Source organism: Colletotrichum tamarilloi (assembly GCF_030869305.1).
Source record: "Colletotrichum tamarilloi strain Tom-12 chromosome Unknown Scaffold_58.1, whole genome shotgun sequence".
NCBI lineage: Eukaryota > Fungi > Ascomycota > Sordariomycetes > Glomerellales > Glomerellaceae > Colletotrichum > Colletotrichum tamarilloi.
Window position 1 is genome coordinate 3,379 of NW_026849440.1, and position 17,011 is coordinate 20,389.

General features: G+C 54.1%; 9 protein-coding genes across 9 annotated transcripts; 4 read left to right on the forward strand and 5 right to left on the reverse strand.

Annotated features, from left to right (window-relative positions):
* Positions 1 to 453: 453 nt before the first annotated feature.
* CTAM01_11123 (nucleotide-sugar transporter) lies at positions 454 to 2,145 on the forward strand (the record flags this gene model as incomplete). Its single annotated transcript, XM_060527135.1, has 5 exons — positions 454 to 537; positions 625 to 654; positions 711 to 1,019; positions 1,088 to 1,825; positions 1,876 to 2,145. The coding sequence occupies 5 exons, from the start codon at positions 454 to 456 to the stop codon at positions 2,143 to 2,145; spliced, it is 1,431 nt and encodes a 476-aa protein (XP_060378146.1).
* Positions 2,146 to 2,908: 763 nt separating this feature from the next.
* On the reverse strand, positions 2,909 to 3,352 carry CTAM01_11124 (uncharacterized protein; the record flags this gene model as incomplete). Its single annotated transcript, XM_060527136.1, has 1 exon — positions 2,909 to 3,352. The coding sequence occupies one exon, from the start codon at positions 3,350 to 3,352 to the stop codon at positions 2,909 to 2,911; it is 444 nt and encodes a 147-aa protein (XP_060378147.1).
* Positions 3,353 to 3,403: 51 nt separating this feature from the next.
* Positions 3,404 to 3,988, reverse strand: CTAM01_11125 (uncharacterized protein; the record flags this gene model as incomplete). The annotated part of the gene is made up of 1 exon (XM_060527137.1): positions 3,404 to 3,988. The coding sequence occupies one exon, from the start codon at positions 3,986 to 3,988 to the stop codon at positions 3,404 to 3,406; it is 585 nt and encodes a 194-aa protein (XP_060378148.1).
* Positions 3,989 to 6,147: 2,159 nt separating this feature from the next.
* CTAM01_11126 (uncharacterized protein) lies at positions 6,148 to 7,538 on the forward strand (the record flags this gene model as incomplete). The annotated part of the gene is made up of 3 exons (XM_060527138.1): positions 6,148 to 6,784; positions 6,847 to 7,065; positions 7,117 to 7,538. 3 exons carry the CDS (start codon positions 6,148 to 6,150, stop codon positions 7,536 to 7,538), a joined length of 1,278 nt encoding a protein of 425 aa, XP_060378149.1.
* A 528-nt stretch (positions 7,539 to 8,066) lies between these two features.
* Positions 8,067 to 9,642, reverse strand: CTAM01_11127 (pectate lyase B; the record flags this gene model as incomplete). The annotated part of the gene is made up of 2 exons (XM_060527139.1): positions 8,067 to 9,068; positions 9,376 to 9,642. 2 exons carry the CDS (start codon positions 9,640 to 9,642, stop codon positions 8,067 to 8,069), a joined length of 1,269 nt encoding a protein of 422 aa, XP_060378150.1.
* Positions 9,643 to 9,904: 262 nt separating this feature from the next.
* Positions 9,905 to 10,369, reverse strand: CTAM01_11128 (uncharacterized protein; the record flags this gene model as incomplete). Its single annotated transcript, XM_060527140.1, has 1 exon — positions 9,905 to 10,369. The coding sequence occupies one exon, from the start codon at positions 10,367 to 10,369 to the stop codon at positions 9,905 to 9,907; it is 465 nt and encodes a 154-aa protein (XP_060378151.1).
* Positions 10,370 to 11,059: 690 nt separating this feature from the next.
* CTAM01_11129 (uncharacterized protein) lies at positions 11,060 to 11,344 on the forward strand (the record flags this gene model as incomplete). The annotated part of the gene is made up of 1 exon (XM_060527141.1): positions 11,060 to 11,344. The coding sequence occupies one exon, from the start codon at positions 11,060 to 11,062 to the stop codon at positions 11,342 to 11,344; it is 285 nt and encodes a 94-aa protein (XP_060378152.1).
* Positions 11,345 to 14,134: 2,790 nt separating this feature from the next.
* CTAM01_11130 (uncharacterized protein) lies at positions 14,135 to 14,251 on the forward strand (the record flags this gene model as incomplete). Its single annotated transcript, XM_060527142.1, has 1 exon — positions 14,135 to 14,251. One exon carries the CDS (start codon positions 14,135 to 14,137, stop codon positions 14,249 to 14,251), a length of 117 nt encoding a protein of 38 aa, XP_060378153.1.
* Positions 14,252 to 14,957: 706 nt separating this feature from the next.
* CTAM01_11131 (major facilitator superfamily transporter) lies at positions 14,958 to 16,696 on the reverse strand (the record flags this gene model as incomplete). Its single annotated transcript, XM_060527143.1, has 2 exons — positions 14,958 to 16,460; positions 16,538 to 16,696. The coding sequence occupies 2 exons, from the start codon at positions 16,694 to 16,696 to the stop codon at positions 14,958 to 14,960; spliced, it is 1,662 nt and encodes a 553-aa protein (XP_060378154.1).
* Positions 16,697 to 17,011: the final 315 nt, after the last annotated feature.

The following is a 17,011-nucleotide window of genomic DNA, read 5'->3' on the forward strand; positions in this document are numbered from 1 at the left end:
TACCTGTCTGCATCTTTCCACCACCCGGCAGCTTGACATTGCCAATCACCACTACTTGCTGCCACGCGATCCATACAACCCACCGTATTACCTGCCCGCCGCCGCTCTGACATTGTTCCAGACCCCTCCAGACCATCATATGTACCCCGATTCGCTGTCTTGACGCAACCTCCTACCAAGTACACTACCTACCATCCTACGACAAGACGGGAAGAAAAAAATAGGGTCAAAAAAGGGAGAGCTTCAGCTTAGCTCCCACACCACCCACTTTGTTCCCCCCTTTAAACGCGACGAATTATCGGCGGTTCAAAAATACCCGACGAAACAGGACCCCCAAAACTTCGAGAAGAACAGCACACATCGCACGAATTTAACATCTGCCTACTCATCTTAGCACCGCCAATTGCTATTTCTCACGTTTTGACGATCTCAATTCCTTTCGCATCAGCCATAATGGCTCTCCTCGACGCTGCCGCGCCGCCGGCGGGGGGGCCGACACTTTTCGGCATGTCCATGAAGCAACTTTCTCTCATCACGGTACGCTCTAAACGATTGCTCGCCCCAAGCCTTGCGCAAAGGCTCCCTTCTATATCGGCGAAAACTGACAATGGCCTCGCTCTATAGCTCACTTTTCAAAACTCGGCACTGATTCTGGTAAGCCTTCTCGTTGTCGCCATCTCTAGAAACCAGCGCTGACCCGGCCGTGGTAGATCATGCATTACTCCCGCATCATGCCTCCCGTGGGCGATCACCGATACTTCACATCCACCGCAGTCTTCCTCAATGAGGTGATCAAGCTGTCAATTTGCTTGACTTGCTCCATTGCAGAGGTTTCGCGCACATTGGCACCGTCCACGCCGGCCACCGTCATCTTCGAGCAGATCTTCAACTCCGTGTTCTCGGGCGATGGGTGGAAGCTCGCAATTCCAGCAACACTATACACGCTGCAAAACACACTACAATACGTCGCTGTTGGGAACCTGGATGCCGTTCACTTCCAAGTTCTATACCAGCTCAAGGTACGCAGTTACGAATTGATTCTCTCATCTCGGGGGATCTACCGGAACTAACCGTGTTCTCGTCGCAGATTCTCACGACCGCTGTCTTCTCCGTTACGATGCTTCGCCGCGCGCTCGGTATGAAGCGCTGGATCTCTTTGATCATCTTGACCTTGGGCGTATCCATTGTGTCACTTCCCCAACCTTCGTCCGCAAGCCATGCCGAATCGACGTCGGCCAGCATCCTCCTGCACGACACCACAGACCATTTCTTTCCTCGCTCCGTGCACGAGCTTGGTCAAGCTGCCGAGGGTGCGGCGGAGGTGGCCCGTGAGCTCACCAAGCGCGCCGCGGACGGTCTCGCGGGCGTTGGCGGAGAAATCGTGAAGCGGTCGGCCTCGTATCAGGGTATCCAAGAGGACCAAGACCCGTCACCGCTCATGAACTACTCGATTGGACTGACCGCCGTGCTCGTCGCCGCCGTCGCCTCGGGTCTTGCTGGAGTCTACTTTGAGAAGATGCTCAAGGACTCAGGAACCCATGCCTCTGTATGGACGCGCAACATCCAGCTGTCGTTTTACTCGCTGTTCCCTGCTCTAGCAGGCGTTATCTTGATTGATGCGGAAGACATTGCCAAGCATGGTTTCTTCGATGGCTACAACTGGGTCGTATGGACCGCAATCGTATTCCAAGCTGTCGGCGGCGTGCTTGCGTCGTTGTGCATTAACTACGCCGACAACATTGCAAAGAACTTTGCTGCAAGCATCAGTATCGTTATCAGCTTTCTATTCAGCGTTTGGTTCTTTAACTTTGAAGTCAATTTCTCCGTAAGTAAATTCCCGCAGCCCGCCATGATTCTTGAATCTGACCTTGTCAGTTTATTCTCGGTACTACTCTGGTTCTTGCCGCGACGTACATCTACAGCATTCCCGATCGCAAGGGCCGCCCGCCACCGATTACGATTGCGAGCTACGAGAAGGCAATGGTTGACCCGGCGTACACGCCAGCCGTCACCGACGAAACCAAGCTTAACCTCGACCCGCTCGATGCGGTCCGCAGCATGGGACTTTCGACGTCTAGGCCATCGTCGCCTATGCTGCACCACCACCGAGCGCCATCAGCCAGGGGCAAGAACCGCGACGACTAATTTGCATCACGTCGTCGCTATAATGACGTCACTTTGAAATGCTGTAAACGTAAATTCGTTGACCAGAGTCGAGTTGGGGGATCGGATGGGGAGTACCATGACGAGCAACAAAAGGCTAGGTAATAAAAAGGATCGGAGGGGGGGCTCGTTACTTGTGCACCTTTTTTTTGTCTTATCTCGGGTGGCATGCTCCGGAATATTTGGACATTGAGTCCTGGAATAGAGTCCGGCTTGCATGTGAGCAAACCACCCATACACCACACAGTATCATCAACAGCGATACCCGGCCAGACCGTAAGGTCCAGGCAACGGTGCATTGTATATCTGAGGCCCCTCTTAGGGAGTCGAGAGCGCGAGTGTTCATATTGCAGAGACTAGCAGCTGCATGCTACGGACGAGCGGTACAGCGCTAGCCGCTCGGAGAATAAGAGATTTACATCGTTACGATTATGCTTTGCAGGAGTGCTTGATGATGTGGCCTGCATATTCGAGTAGCAGACAATGATAATGAGATCGATAAGTTGAGTCTTATTATACGCATAAGGCAGAGCTGTCGCTCACGATGATAGCGAATTAACTACTAATAAACTGCACTGGCATCATTGCACTATGCGGCCAAGTCCATACATGGTTTTGAGGACTCAATAATCAGTCCATTGCTACTCTGTCATAGCCCTTGAAGCTCTTCGGCAAATATTGACATGCCATGAAAATCCCCCTTTTGAAAATGAGTACTCGTTCAACTGCTTCCAACCGCATCAATCTAGACGGTGGCCTCCCCTGTCACGTAAGTACCAGCAATCTCTTCGCAACTTGCCCCCACGAACACCTTCTCGCCTTTGGCCGCTTCGATGGAGAACACGAGGTTTTTGCTCGGCATAAGGCTCTTGACCTTTCCCTTCCAGAAAAAGACCAGTCGGCCATCCGAGGTCTCGGCAGCCATTGTGACCCAAGGTGTCGTCCCTTTCCATACTGGAGCCTCGCGATTCGAACAGCCTAGGATGGCGCGAACGATGACACCACTTTTCGGACCCTCGTCGCGTTTGGGTATGTCCACAGCAAGTACGAGGCGTGGGAAGTGTGCCAAGCTACGCACAATCTTCTGACCGAATGGCGGATTTCGGGAGAGCACCCTCTCGATGTGAAAGAAGTCCATCTCAGCAAGCCGGCGTATGGTTCTGATGCCATGCTCGACGAGCGTAATCATCTTTTTCGGCCCAATATCGGGTACCTGAAGTAGCTCCGTCGCCAGCCCCTCCTAGCTTTTGGACACGACGGCACGCCAGGTCTCGAGGGAGCGCCTCAGGCCGACAGCGTCTTTGCGGCAACCCATGATGTCGGCGCAGGCACGCAGAACCTGACCCAGGATCTTTACTATGCGGGATTTGTCGGACAAGAGCTTCTGCCGGGCCTTGAGGGAGAGGCGGTCGCCGTAGTCTCCGCCCGAGGCTTCGCATTGGGCGACGAGGAAGACCTTGTGCCAGGGCTCAGTCAGGGTCTCTTTCAGGGGCCAGCGGGTTGAAGGATCGTTGTTGATTTGGGAGAAGGCAACCTTTTCCAAAGGATTGAAGGTGAAGGAGAGGAATTCTGTTGCGGAAGAGGCACGACGGAGGATCTCTCCGGGAGGTGGGCCGCGGGGAAGGGAAGCAAGTGCTCGGATTGTCGGAGAGGAGAGTGCGTGACGAAGCATGATTGCATGGTGCTCTGGTGAGAGATCTGCTCTTGTTTTGGGGTTCTTTGAGGCCTGTGTGCTTTGCGAGGGTCGAGAAGCTGGTGTCGAAGACTGAGATTGAGAATGAGGAACCTTGGAGGGTGTTGGATTAGGGGTAAGGAGGGGAGGCATCGTGAACGATTGACTTCTTGCTATCGCAGCCCAGCACGCTTGGATTTGCTACCTTATGGAGGCAGAATTGGAACCGAGTTGAAGAATGACATTGAATTGAGGGGATGAAGGGAGAGGGAAGAATTGAAAGGCACCCGACCAAGTCCTTGATCCTGAGACGATTCTGGAAGGAAACCCAGCATCCCTCCTTCCCCGAGCATTCGAGGATCTGTAGCTGCCCAGGTAGGTACCAAAGACTTATGGTGATGATGAGGCAGGTGTGATCTTCCCATCTTCAGGCTGCCTCCTCACGTGGTACTTACCTACCTTAGCTTAGGTAAGGTAGTGTGGTACCTAGGTATTTCGAGGATCACATTACCTACACACAAGGAGTGTTACTTCCTTCTACACCGAAGATAAGTCTCGCAATGCGACTGATTCGAATCACAACTACGGAAAAAGGAAGTTGTCAGCCTCTCACGGAGTAACACGATGCCCGCTTACACTTTAGCACAGCATAATGGTAACATTCGTCCGCCAGAGCCTTGCTTACCTACCTTTCCCATCCTATCTTACATCAAAGGTTACCTTCCTACGACGCAAGTAAGCCAGGTAGCACAACATTTTCCTCCATGCACTTTTGCTCAAGTGCAAAGTAAGGTAGGCGCCAAAGACTCTAGTGGGGAAACGGGACTGGCCGGGGCTCAGCCGGCACTTGCGTTCTGCGGCCCGGGTTGACGCCGGCAGTCTCCGCAGTTGGAGTGGGTCCTCAGTAAGGTACCGCTACCTGAAGTTCTGCACCTTATTCAGCTCTCCCTTGCCCAGCTGAACTACGCTCTGACTGGCTTGACGGGCGTGACGTGACTGGTTCGGTGACTTGTTTCCTATCTGGAAAGAATCGTCAGTTAAGCCATTTGTCTGGCCCGCAGGGTCTCGCACCCAAACGTCAAGCGACGAAGCTTTACCTTGCACATTCAAGGTTTTGTGAGACGGGGAGAATGACGTCGAGTGACACATACACCAAGATAGTGGACCCGAGTGAGACAGGGCGTAGGTATCCAATTCGTGCAACGGCATGTAAGTCAACAAATGCGACGCCACAACAAACGCTCCGGGGAGCTTTCAGCCTTCGGAAAAGCTTTTCTTGATCTGCCGTCTCGCCTTCCCATCGACTCCTCTGACTTGTGCCACATTCCTGCCTCGTTTACCAAGTTACACGTCCCCTGGACATGAACACCTGGTCACGGCATGTGGGTGGCACCCGCTGCGCCCCAGTCCCGCGCCTACCTAAGGTACCTAAGGTAGGTATCTGGAGCTCTTATCTTATCGGTACCTTGGTCGTCATCTGAGGTGGTCGCTTTCGCATTGTTTGTCATTGCTTCCATTACGCTGCTTCAACTCCGGCTCTTTGCTCCTTGACATATGTACCTTTCGCACCTTGCGAATATGGCATTCAAGCCACCAGTGACAACTTGAATACAAGATTATTTGGTCTCTCCGGGTAAAGACACCTTCTCGACCCCGCGACTTACGTAGAAAAGCCCATGATGGATTCGTGATGGAGAAGTGGGTTGTCCGATGTGAAGAGGGGTACCAATAGCTCACGAATGCCGACCCCATTGGGACAGCTCTGGCCCCCCGTCACGCAATCACATTGGCCTTCGGACGACAGCTGTATCGCTATGTCTTGGCCTTCTCCGTTCTGATAGGGCCAGGCAAAGCTGCCAGCGATAAGACAATAAGTCCCAGGAAGGTTGCATTGCATGGCTGCCTCTTCAAGGCTGAGCAACAACACCAACTGGCGCATACAGACAGACAACTGGATCCAATCCCCAAACTTGGAAACCTGCACTTGCCTCATTTCCAGCCCGCGTTTTCAGCAAGTCTCAAAGTGATACACGGCAGGCAACAGAAAGGCAGGCAGACACCAGTCCACCTTTCCTCACCTTCATCCCCCCTCAACTCCTCACCGAGCTATTGCCCATAAGAGGCCACCCCCCCGACGTCCTCGATACCATCTTCTCTTCTTCTTACATCCTCACTCAACCTTCAACATCTCACACTTCTCTTGATATCCTCGCAACTTCAATTTCACAGCCTCTACCAGAGTCTTCTCGCCAAGACATTCACCGAATATTCTGTCTTTCCACACCAACTCTGATACTACCTAGTCATTCATCATGGCCGATCACGTGTGCTACGTCGTGCCTCCACACCTGCTCAAGGCCATCGCCGACGCCGAGTGCAATAGCGAGCATACGCGTCATGCTGCGAGACAGGCTTTGAGCCTTCGCGAGCAGTTCACTACCCGTCGTGCCGAGCGCCTTACCATTCTTGGTGGTCCCCGCGCCCAGCGTCACCAGCTCTCCTCCCACTCCCGCCCTTCCATCGTCCCTGATATCTTGCTCCAGCACATTGCCGATTCAACGGACGTCGACGATGACACCAGAGCCTGTGCCAAGAGGGATCTTGACCACATAAGAGGTGTTCAGCAAAAGGTCCAGCAGGTTCAGCAGGGTGAAGTCGGAGGTCCACAGGACCAGGTCACCCTCGCTGCCACTGCCGGTAAGAAGGACGACAAGTTCTATCGGGCTATCTATGACGCCAAGAACACCGAGAACGAGAGCAAGTTGCCTGGTGATGTGGTTCGTGTAGAGGGCCAAAAGGCTGTCGACGACAAGGCAGTCAATGACGCTTTTGACAATGTTGGCGAGGTACTGAAGATGTACAAGGAAAAGTTCAACTGGATTTCCATCGACAACAAGAACATGCATGTCATCAGCTCGGTCCACTTCGGTCAGAAATACGAGAACGCATGTAAGTACTATTTTCCTCTGTTCATCTGGAACTTCTAGGACTGTGCTGACAGTAAACGACAGTCTGGGACCCAGAGCGTATGCAGATGGTGTTCGGAGACGGCGGAGAGTTCCTGAGTAACTTCACTGGAACCATCGACGTCATCGGCCACGAACTCACCCACGCTGTGACTGAGCACACCAGTCCCCTCGACTACCAGGGAATGAGCGGAGCTCTCAATGAGCACGTTTCCGACGTTTTCGGCATCATCGTGAAGCAGATTGTCGAAAAGGAGGATGCCGGTCAGTGGAAAGTGCCCATCACGGGGGTGACATTACTGACAACCATAATAGAGAGAGCCGACTGGCTCATTGGCGAAGGCTGCATCATGCCCGGTGTCAAGGGTGTTGCTCTCAGGAGCATGAAGGAACCTGGCACTGCCTATGACGACCCGCGATTCGGAAAGGATCCTCAGCCAGCTCATTTCAAGGACTACGTTCCGACTTTCGAGGATAACGGCGGTGTCCATATCTACTCAGGCATTCCGAACAAGGCTTTCTATCTTGCGGCGAAGGGCTTTGGTGGTTTCTCGTACGAGAAGGCTGGTCCCATCTGGTGGAAGACTATGAACTCGGGCCGTGTTCCTCCCAAGTGCACGTTCATCCAGTTTGCCGATGTGACAACGGAGATCGCAGAGGAGCTGTATGGAGACGAGGCAGGCAAGATCGTGAGGGATGCCTGGAACGAGGTTGGCGTGACCAGAAAGGGCAATTAGGAACCGAAGCTGCCACCTGGCTGCAAGCCCATGTAATGGGGTGTTGGGGACAGTTTTTTTAGTCTTTCCAATGAGTGACCCACGAGTATGTCTACGTAGGAACAGAGTTACCTAGAAACCTGTCAGAATCGATTTCTCGCTCTGCTGCACCAAGTCCTTTGACTACCATGGTTCCCTTGGGTGATATGGTTGAATCAAGCCACAAGATGCCGGCCGGTGTTTGGAGAATAGCCATCAATGTAAGATTAATCATTCTGCCCCTTTATTATTCGTCGCCACCGAGGCAGAGAAACATTTAATGACCGTCACGTTCACGTTGCATCTGGAAAATAAGAGTGTGTTGAAACCGGCAACTTGTATCTACAGAACCAGGTGGCCAAGGGCCTTGTCTGATGCCTTGAGAGAGAAAAGTATTTACATGAATTCCGTACTTCTTCCTAGTACTTTCCAGCCGGGGACACAAACATCCCACGGCCGGCAGCGCTGATTGCAGCAATTCTCACACCACTATTAAGGACAACTAGTAACTTAGAAGGAAAGGGTCTGGCCGGCGGAGGCGACGACGGAGGCCTTGACCTTGGCAGAGCCGAGCTTGGAGTAGGAGTAGTCGGGCTTGGTGAAGGTGCCGGCAGGGGCGTCGTTGGTGGAGCCACCGAGGTCGACGTCGGAGACGGTAGCGTAGCCGGTGGTCTTGGAGTCGAGGAAGGTGATGGCCTTCTTGACGGAGGAGAAGACGGAGGACTCGACGAGGACCTGGGCGCCCATGCGGGTGTTGACACCGGAGGTGTCAATGCTCTCCTCGTAGTTGTTGAAGATGTGGACGTTTCCGAAGCGGACGGAGGGGACACGGGAGCCGATGTTCTTCCAGTAGTTGTTGGCGTAGGTGACGTAGAGCTTGCCAGTGTCCTCGGCCGAGTTGGAGTCGGAGTGGCCGACGAGGGAGCCCTTGTAGTGGTCGTGGAGGTAGGTGTTGGAGACGGTCACGGCCATGGAGGCGTGGGTGATGTCGAGGAGACCGTCGTAGTAGTCCTTGCCGTTGTCACGGTCGGAGGAGAGCTCGCAGTGGTCGACCCAGACCTTGGAGGAGGCCTGGATGCCGATGGCGTCGCCGTTATCCGCGAGGACCTTGCTGATCTTCATGTTGCGGACGATGACGTTCTCCTGCTTGTTGATGTACAGACCGACGCCGGTGAGGGAGGAGCCCTTGGCACCGATGATGGACTTGTTGGAGCCAACCTTGACCTTGGCGGCGCCGGTGATGGCGCCCTTGACGACGATGACGGCCTTGTCGGAGGAGGTGGCGGCCGCGGTGAACTGGGCCAGGGTGGAGACGGTGGTGGTGGTACCGCCGGAGCCACCAGTGGTGCCGGCGCCGTAGCCGACGTCGCAGGCGTCAGTGATGGTGGCGCGCTTCTCGACGGCACGGGGGTCGACGGCGTTGCCGCCGACGACGGTGGGAGTCGGGGTGGCGTTGGCCAGAGCGGCCAGGACGGCGATGGAGGAGGCGATAGAGAACTTCATCTTAACTTCCTTTCGTTAATAAGCTGGGGTGCTAGTTGTGTGGTTGGTTGATAGTGGTTGTAATAGAGAATGGGGTTGACGGTCTACGTCGAACGAAGGTATTGACAGTGAGGTTACTGAGAGAACGAATGCAAAGAGCGCGAAAGAGCTGAAGGACTGAAGAAGTTGGAAGTGAAGCGGGATGGAGATCGAAAGGGCAAATCAGTACGAGGGCCGGAGGAGGATGGTTCTTAAGTATTCAGAGCCAAGACATCTCTTGGCTAAGCTTCTGTTGCCAAGGGCCAAGACCCTTTCCTTTGGGCTCTTCTGGAGAAACTCGAGCAGGCCTTGTCCTGCAGACTGCAGTACTGTTCATCTCTTCCTTCTCTGGTCCAGTCTGGGAGACTCCCGGAAGGGGGGTGATGGCTTGCGTACGCGTGCGCATCTTGGCATATCCCTGGTCTTGGCGAGGATCATGGTGGTATTGAAGGCTACGAGCGGGACCCAGGCCGAGCAGTAAGGTAAGGTAGGAGGAGGCTCTCGACGCTTTGGGGCTTGGCACTTGCGTGGTGCCTTGCCTGGGCCTGGACAGGCTGGGCCACATGTTGGGAGGTCCTTGGCGGAGAGAGAGTCGTGATGGGTGCACTCGTGGGTGGAGAAACATTAAGAGAAGGGGAGGGGGGAGGGGTGTATGTCTGGGTGGGCTTTGGTATACAGAGACCACGGGATAGAGTACATTCATTGATCACGCTGCTCATCGCGTCAGGCGCAGGGGATGATGGAGAAGGTCGGCGGTACGAAATACACTACGGATACATAGGGCGGTAAAGGGACAAAACACGAGAGAGCTTGTAGTATATTGGACATCAACCTGAAAAGGAAGCAGTGGGCAGAGTAGAAGACCCAAGAAGGTACATGCCGGTTGCTGGCAGCACGAAGCACGGGCGGTCCAATGTCACGGTGGCAGTGAAGCGGTACCCGGGGCCCGCGATCTCGAACTTGGAAATCGCACGAATAGACGGGACGGAAAGCCTAAAAGAGGTCGACCATGTGGTGTCACTGCTGTGCGTGGTGGTGGGCGTGGTACGAGCTGAGAGATGGTGGTTCGTTTGTCTAGGAGAAACGCAGGCCAGGAGGTGTTTGGTCGATATTCCGCCAAGACACGAACTAAGCCAGTAAGAGCGAGTTGACGTTTGGAAACGAGCCAGGGTATATAGAGGGATGTGGGCTTCGAAATGAAGCCAGGGGATGATTGATGGGATGAAAAAAAAGAAGAAGGGCGGACGACATGTGGCAGGGGTGGTGTGGAGAGCAAGTGAATATGGAGCCATGATGGAGGGAGTCCGAGAACATGGGATGGGTTGTAAGTATCATTGTGAGGAGAACACGGATAGACTAGAAGGATTTCAATGATGATTCCTTTTCTTCCGTATGATCTAGTGATCCACGGAAAACTTTTCGGCTCTTCCTACTCACGGATCAGATCACGGCAAAAGGAGGGTGACGGGGGCCACTGGGCATCGGATCAGGCCCAGTACCGTGGGTGGAGTTGTCAGCCATCGGAAGAAAGAGCCTCAATACTGGTTCCCCGGGGACGACGTCAGTTACCCGGGTCCAGGGCATCAAGTCAGTATTTTCGGACAAAAGCAGAAGAAGAAAACGCACTCGAGGCCTCCGTACGGAGTAGATGGGTCCCTTCAATTACGGCAGTCGCTCAATAGTGTGGGATGAGCAAGTTCTGGGTCCGAAAGGGGGGATGGAGGCAGAAAAAATCACACGAACAGAAAAAAAACACGTGAATAGGTGAGCAGAATTCCGGGACCTCCCCTCATATTCTGCAGGTTTGCGGACGCGGTTACAAATTTTCCTCCTAGGTTTTTCCCAGATGAATTCACCGACGGAGTTGAACAACAAGCAACTCCCACTTACCGCAGGGTCCAGTTGTTTAATCGATTTGGTGTATTCCGGGAATGGACAGAAGAAGACCGTCAGACGAGGGCGCTAGCTGGAATGAGGAAGTCATGTCGTCTAGTTGTCAAGGGCTTGAAGGCGCCAGGGGAGGGGGCGTGTGGTCGTTCACGTTGGTTTCCTTTTTCGTCCTATTGTTCCCACGTTCGGGGGCAGACCCGTCGGCCGGAGGCCGGAGGATGGACCGTAGGCAAGATGGAGACTGGAGAGAAGGAATTCTGGGTCGTTGTCGTTGTCGTTGGGTCGGCGGCTCGGGGGTCAACCCACCGGGGTTGAGGGTGTCAGGGATACAGAACGGGAATGGCTCAAGTGGGGTTCATGGTCCCGGCGTATATTAAATTTAAAATCAGGTAGAGTTGTGGGGGCAAGGATCTGTCTCAGATAAGGTATTTCTCCGTCACCTAGCGTCAAGTCGTGGCGAGCTTGACTTTTCACTTCAGTATCGACTCTTGACTCTTGAGTGTTGTTACGCGGAAGCTCTCACGGCAGCTCACAGAGTCGTGTCATGCTGGTGGCGCTTCACAACTAGCCAACTCCCTGACAGCTTCGAAAGGCTTTACGCCGGTACTATCTAAGCACCAAGAGCACTTCAGCCAACACATGACACTGGCAGATGGAGTTCGTCCCTGCGCCTTATGCCCGGGCCATCTCAGAGCTTCAGGTTCAGGTTGTCGCACCAGTTAGAACGCCTCTCACTCTTTCTCTGCATAGTCTGCGGCGAGGATGCGTGGGATATGCAGGCTGTCACTCCCGTCATTCAACTGCCAGATTGTCAGCCAACCCTGTCCGCCGGAGCGTGGCGCTTATTGTCCGCAGCAGCCCGCATTTACGCAAGCACTGCAAGCAAGGCCTACGGAATGCCCAGTTGGGATACACTCCCCCGCTTCCTTTTTCTGCCTGCCACGCTTGCTCAGCACTGCCAGCAGACAGGCCAGCAGTTTTGTGACTCGTCGTCAGTGGTCATAGCAGGCTACTCCGTACTGAGAGTCGGAGACATGCAGGTTCTGCCTCCCTGAATCAACCAGATCGTGGAGAACACGGTGGAGCTCTTCACGGGATTACAGGAGATTTTTCTTTGCTCCTCCGCCCCCTTTTACCCCCTTCTTGGGTGCTGCTAGGTCAACTGATCTTGCTGGAGAAAAGAAAGCGCGGAGACCTGTCAGGCACTGAACTGCCGGGCCTAACCTCCATAGAAGACATCGGACTGTGGGAAAGCTTGATGTCGTGAAATGTGCGCCGGAGCCGAAGACCAGCAACCCGGACTTGGTTCCCGGATCTCAATATCATTATTTGGGTTTACTATTCCTCTTGGCAGGTGCATCGAACTGCTTCGACAGCTATGAGTCAATAGCAATTGAGTTCAGCAAAGCCAGAGAAACACCAGCAGCCAAGTTTTCTTGCTTCCTCTTCCCGGGCCTGGGCACTGGCCTTGTCGGACGCGCAGGCTGCAGCTGGGGCCCTCGGTTTGCTTGGCGTGTTCCGCACCATTGGGGTGTACGCACCCCTATTTTCCATTGTCTCTCGCCACGGTTTGTTAATATGGTCAACAGTCCTGTTTCAACATCGAGCTGTCGGACATGGGCGGCGCGGAGATTGGTGTAGGAAAGTCGCATATTGCACAATACTTTTATTGAGTACCAAGCCTTTTTGATTTCGAGAACGAACCCCCAGGGAGAAGAGTTGCGTGGCCTGGGCTTTCTCGAGGTCTTGGGACTTTGGAAAGCGGCAGAGGAATGTCACCTCTTTTTCTTGGCTTTCGCGGTGCTAGTTTGGGACATGTACGAATAGGTTATGCCAACTATCGCTCTCAGTATCTGGGGTTGTCCTGCTGAGCTCTTGTGGTCCATCCTATTGCGGCAGTATAACAGCCTACTAATAGCCGTTCGTTCCGTTCTCCGATGCTTATTTTGACCATTGCCGTATGTGATCTGAATCTCTTCGTCTCTGGAAGCCGTCCGTTCCGTTTTCCCGATGCTTATTCTACGGTTCTACCGATGTCGTCTTCTTCCCCGGCGCCTACCTTAAATTTCTAGCGCCCCGAAACCTTGAATGTCGGTTCTTTTGACTTTCATGTTTTGGCGCTGGAGCTGCCAATTTTGGAACGGAATGGAAGTCGTCGGCGCGTACCCGGATCGTTCCCTGAAATGGATTTTGCTGCTGCGGGCTCCCCCTGACACTGGACGGGGTCGAGGCGTGTGTCCATCTCGAAAAGAAGATGGGACCCCTTACGTCGGGAGGGTCTTCATAGCAGTCCCTCACCCTCGGATGGGCGCAACAGCACACGGACCCAGGTCAAGTTGAACCCCACCGGCCGATCCTGACCGCTGTACACGGCGGCGTACTTCGGACGATGGACAGGCCGATGTTCTTCGGGGAATCGGGGTGTAGTTTTTGGTTGCACTGAACAGTGACCGGTGACCTGGAGTTGTTGTATTTGGTCGTGTGGTTGCTCAATGCCCCAAGCCGGTGGGAGGTTTCTCTCTACTGCATCGTTCGGACTCAGAGTCCACGAATAAGAATAAGGTCGCCAGAATAGTGTAAAGCAAGGCAGATCATGGATGTGCACTACTACGGACAAGAATAGGGCCACCAGTCAGAACATTGTATATTGACGTAGAGTGGTAGAGTGGTAGACGTGTTGGTGAAACTTGCGTAGATTGTTGCTCATTGGCGACTCAATAAAAACTCCACACCCCCTCTGAGCTCCTTTATTCACGTATCCAGCAATCATTTGCGTTTCCATGCGCCGCCCTGGTCTCATGGTCTGAGCCCTGCACAATGTGACAATATATCTTTAACAGTATCTGTATTCGTACCTTGATCTTTATGTGAGGTGGTACAGCGATGAGGTAGACACTCAAAAATTGCTGTGCTACCTACCATTGATGGGAAACCCAAAACGTGCCTAATTAACCTCATGCTCCCATCCCCCCTCTTTCTTGTAACTTTGTAAGCCAAACCCACACCTATCAGCGCATTTGCCTTCCTTTGGGTGGGATTTCCAAGTCTCCAATACATGCAATTCCCACACCACAATGGCAGTCTCCTGCGCATCGCCGCATACCATACCTGTAGATGCCATGTTGTCGTTCCCACCACTCACTCAGCCTTCTCACTGTGAATCGACAATGCCAAGAAGCGTTGCCAAGACGGTTATCTCGGAGAGTTGGCAGTTTCCAACCCTGGGCTCCCAAGACTTTTCGATGGGAGTCTTGGAAGAGCCTCCAGAGGCTGCAGAGCGTTAATCTATCTTGGCTCTGTTGTTTTCCCCTGTATTATTCAAATCTCGGCGTTCAGGAACAGTGGCGACGGCTAATGAAGACGTGCTTCTCTCCCGCTCCCGCGCGCCGCTCATACAGAAAACTTGGCGGGCGGTACGAGCCTGGGTAGAATTTCTTGGTGAGGAAATCAGGCTGGGCGCATTTCAGTGCAACTTCCGCCCATGAGATGATGAGCCTTGAAGAGATTCCGCGGACTCCAGAATTATTGTGTGGAGTTTGCCTCTTTTTTTGGGCCTGTCGATGTCCTCAGAACCGCGGCTTCTCGGGGGTGCGAGGCAGAAAGTCTCTCTGCCTTCCATGACTCTCGAGTGCGTAAGTCGTGACACGCATCGCCTGGTTCGTTCTCGCACAATATTTACCTCAAGGTCCATGGTGGAATTTCTGCGCCCGACGAATTCTGTCCTCGTGATGGATGATCCTCACCCCTCCACGAGGAACCTGGAGGTTGGCGCGGCGTATTATCCAATCTTGTTCCTGCATGGCAAACATATTGGTTTTGCCCTCTCCCAGTCTCCACACCTCCGAATCAATTAATTTGTCTAGTTCCATACGACGTTATGCGTGCGCCTTCTTCTTTCAAGTTTCTCGAGGCGGTCAATAACCAAGGTTGGAAGGAGAATATTCATCAAAGACGTGACGGTCGTAAAAGTTTTTATGGTCGATCGCTCTTTCACCTCCCCGGGACCTGTTCCTCCGGCGCAGACGGCCTGCATTTTTCCGCATCGGTGTCGGTCGCCGTCGCCGAAGCGTCTTGGTCGTTTGCATCCTCGTGCATCGTCGACGTGTTATCCAACGACCGTGATCGAGCCTCGGCGTCCGCCGCGGCGAGCTGCTCGCGCTCTTCCATCGTGAGGTCGCTCTTTGCGGAACCGATGCGAACGAGAGCGTAGAGCACCAGCGCGACGGCAGCGACGCCGGTGGCCAGCCAAAAGGCCGCCTGGTAGCTCTTCTTGAGCCCCAGGCCGGTCGTCTCGCCGACCACGACGTCGCCGATGCCGAGGAAGAAGCTGATGCCCAGAAACAGGAGGCTGTTGATGAGCGCGCCGGCGAGACCCTGGCGGTGGCTGGGCAGGTTGGTCGTGATGAAGACGTTGCTGACCGTGTAAGTAATGTCGATGCCGATTGTGCCGCAGATCATGGCGGGGAAGACGTAGGCCCAGTAGTTTGGGTTATCCGGCATGATGGCGAACAGAAGCACGCTCAGGAGGTTGCCCGTGCCCGAGATGGCGAGGAGCACTCTGCCGGGGAGGAGGTGCAGCGTAAAGCCGCCGACGGTGCCGATCATGATGCCGCCGACGATGAGGGGCACGTACCACACAGCCGTCAGCAGCGGCGACTTGTGCAACACCGTCTCAATATAGAAGCTTGAGTAGAAGAGGAAGAGGCCGAAAGTGCCGTAGGCGAAGAAGAGGGCGGCCACGAGCGTCTTCATGGATTTGGGAGCAAAGAGGTCACCTGGCAGGAGAGGGTTCGCAGATACGCGGCTCTCGACGTACCACGCCGCCACGAGGAAGGCGACGCCCAAAATCAGCGTCACGAGAATCTGGGGGCTCGCCCAGCCCTGAGGCGCGTGTGAGCTGTCGGTGATGGCATAAACCACGAGCAGTAGGCCGGGAACGATGGTCGCGACGCCCCACCAGTCCATGCGGATCTCCTGGCGCTTATCGCCGTAGTCGTGCGGGATCGTGATGAAAGACACGGCGGCAATGATACCCAGGACGATGCTGCCGAGCCAAAAGTACCAACGCCAGTTGAGGAACTGGCCCGACACGCCGCCGATGAGGATGCCAAAGAAGAAGCCGATGGGCGCAAAGGCACCGTACAGGGCAAAGACGAGGTTCTTGCGGGGCCCCGGGCGGTAGATTTTGCCAAGCAGCATGATGCCGGCGGGGAGGTAGGCGGCGGAGCCGAGGCCTTGGAGGGCTCGGCAGACGATGAGCATCATGTAGTTGTTGCTGAAGCCGGCGACGAGGCACCAGACGAAGAACCAGGCGAGGCCGATGTTGAAGGTCAGGTAGCCGCCGTACATGTCACCCAGCCTGCCGAGCGGGAGGAGAAAGGCGCCGGTGACGAGAGAGAAGACGCTCGAGGGCCATGTTTGGGAGGCGGCGGGGATGTCGAGCTCTTCGGCAAGGGGCGGGAGGATGATGTGAAAGCCACTGACAAAGTATTCCTAGGTTGTACATTAGAGTCCATACGCCTCAAAGTGAAGATCTCCTTTATTTTGTAGTATTGCGAAGTCAGACTTACAGCCATCAACATGGATCCCAAAAGGGAAAAGCAGAAGCCCAGTTCGGACCATTGGGACTTGAAGACGGCCGGGCGTTGTCGGCCGAGAAACTCGACGTCGAATTCCGTAGGTTGGCCGCCGGAGCCGGCTTCCCGGTCGGTATTGTCGCGCTGTGTCATTGGTCTTTTTGCGCTATGTATCTTCAGGGTATTTTGTAGTGTACAGTTACAAAGAGTCTATTATGTTTATCGTAAAGATCTTCTCAGTCATATCAACACATCGCTTGACAATAGGAAAAACCAAATAGACACGGGATGCATGGTAATGGGTCCCTCCAAGATCTAAATAGCAGCCAGGAGCAGGTCATCGATCCATCAAAGGAAAGCTCTTTGACGCAGAGAATTTCTAATCGGGGGTGGCCTCTTGCCATCTGGTGTGGAGAAATGGAGACATGGAGCGTCAGGATTTGCATCTGGCCTAGGATCAACAACCAG